Source organism: Empidonax traillii, unplaced genomic scaffold, assembly GCF_003031625.1.
Source record: "Empidonax traillii isolate 1590-97213 ecotype Southwest subspecies unplaced genomic scaffold, ASM303162v1 scaffold1238:size216485, whole genome shotgun sequence".
NCBI lineage: Eukaryota > Metazoa > Chordata > Aves > Passeriformes > Tyrannidae > Empidonax > Empidonax traillii.
The window spans coordinates 131,766-133,196 of record NW_020956431.1 but is presented as its reverse complement, the minus strand read 5'-3'; the positions used below and the strand labels follow the sequence as shown (position 1 = coordinate 133,196).

The window sequence follows — 1,431 nt, the reverse complement described above, 5'->3', positions numbered from 1 at the left end:
GTTTGATCCCTGCTATCCCTTCGGAGCATCCTGCTCTGGGATCATCTCTGGGTTCAGCTCCAGAGCTTTAATTAGCAGCAGGGGACACCCCTGAAACAAAAACTGGAGCAGCTAATGAGGATGGTGGGTTTCTAGATGGGACTGGGGTTGAGGGCTGGGAGGTGTCAGTGGAAGAGTTTAATGATTTTGTGGCCTCTGGCAAAGGTCTGGGGTGAAAGGGGGGCAGGGCTTGCTCAGGTTTGGGGTCAGATAAGAAGGATCTCATATCTGGGTTGTTACTGTTTAAAAGCAGCCTGGGTCTGTCCCACTCGAGCCTCCAGCAGGTTGGTTTTTGTTTTTTTTTTTTTTGGCTGTGGCATATTTTGGAATAGAGACAGAATGTCGAGGAGGGTTGGAATTAGAGGAGTCCCTTCCAGCCCAAGCCATTCTGTGATGATTCTATGATTTTTCCCTCCTTTCTGTGCTCCCCGATAACCAGCACAGCATTTGAGATGATCCTGCCCTGTCTGTGACAGATGATGTGGGACCAGATTTCCCTTCTGCCAGCACAGACCAGTCCATGCCACAGCTCAGCCCTTTGCTCCCAGCAGCTGTTCTTGATCCCTGTGCCCCATCCCAGGGTCCCAGGCTTGCTTCAAACCCCAAATTTACAGCTTCTCTCCTGATGTTTCCTTTTCTCTTTCTTTTCCTGAAGCAAATACACCCCTGGATGGATGGCCCTGCTAAGCCCATTTAGTTAAAATCAGTGGGCCCAGCTGAAGGTCACCCTGAAAACACTCATAATTCCTATTGAGCACTATAAATATGCATTTGATTCATCTTCTCCCGTCCCTTCCATCACAGGGGATGGAGGAGGTGGCCCGGCAGCCCCCTGGCAGCGATGAGTCACTGTCCTGGCTCTGATGCATCATCAGAGCCGTATTATTCGACAATAATTGTAATTTGTGCCTCGAAAGATGCTGGGGGAGCTGTGTTTAGGGGTTTAAAATTGTCCCTGGGGTGTGATGGGTGAGGGTTGGGTGGGATGGAGGAAGGGCTAGAGAAGGGTCTGGAGCACAAGTGCTGGGAGGAGCAGCTGAGGGAGCTGGGGGGGCTCAGCCTGGACAGGAGGAGGCTCAGGGGGGACCTTCTCACTCTCGGCAACCCCCTGACAGGAGGGGGAGCCGGGGGGGGTCGGGCTCTGCTCCCAGGAACCAGCAGCAGGACAAGAGGGCCCAGCCTTGAGCTGCCCCAGGGGAGGTTTGGGTTGGCCATTGGGAAGAAGTTCTTTGCAGAGAGAGTGCTCAGCCCTTGGAATGGGCTGCCCAGGGAGGGGGTGGAGTCCCCGTCCCTGGAGGGGTTTGAGCAGAGCCTGGATGTGGCATCAGTGCCATGGGCTGGGTGACAAGGTGGGCTTGGGTCACAGATTGGACTCGATGGTCTCAGAGCTCT

At 54.1% G+C, this 1,431-nt stretch overlaps 1 protein-coding gene across 1 annotated transcript in view; it reads left to right on the top strand.

Moving 5' to 3' along the window:
* Nucleotides 1-1,371: 1,371 nt before the first annotated feature.
* Nucleotides 1,372-1,431, top strand: part of ATP6V1G1 (ATPase H+ transporting V1 subunit G1) — a 4,340-nt gene continuing 4,280 nt past the window's right edge. The window contains exon 1 of the mRNA XM_027906018.1: nt 1,372-1,388. Coding sequence (XP_027761819.1) covers nt 1,372-1,388 — 17 coding nt within the window. The remainder of the gene's footprint in view (nt 1,389-1,431) is intronic.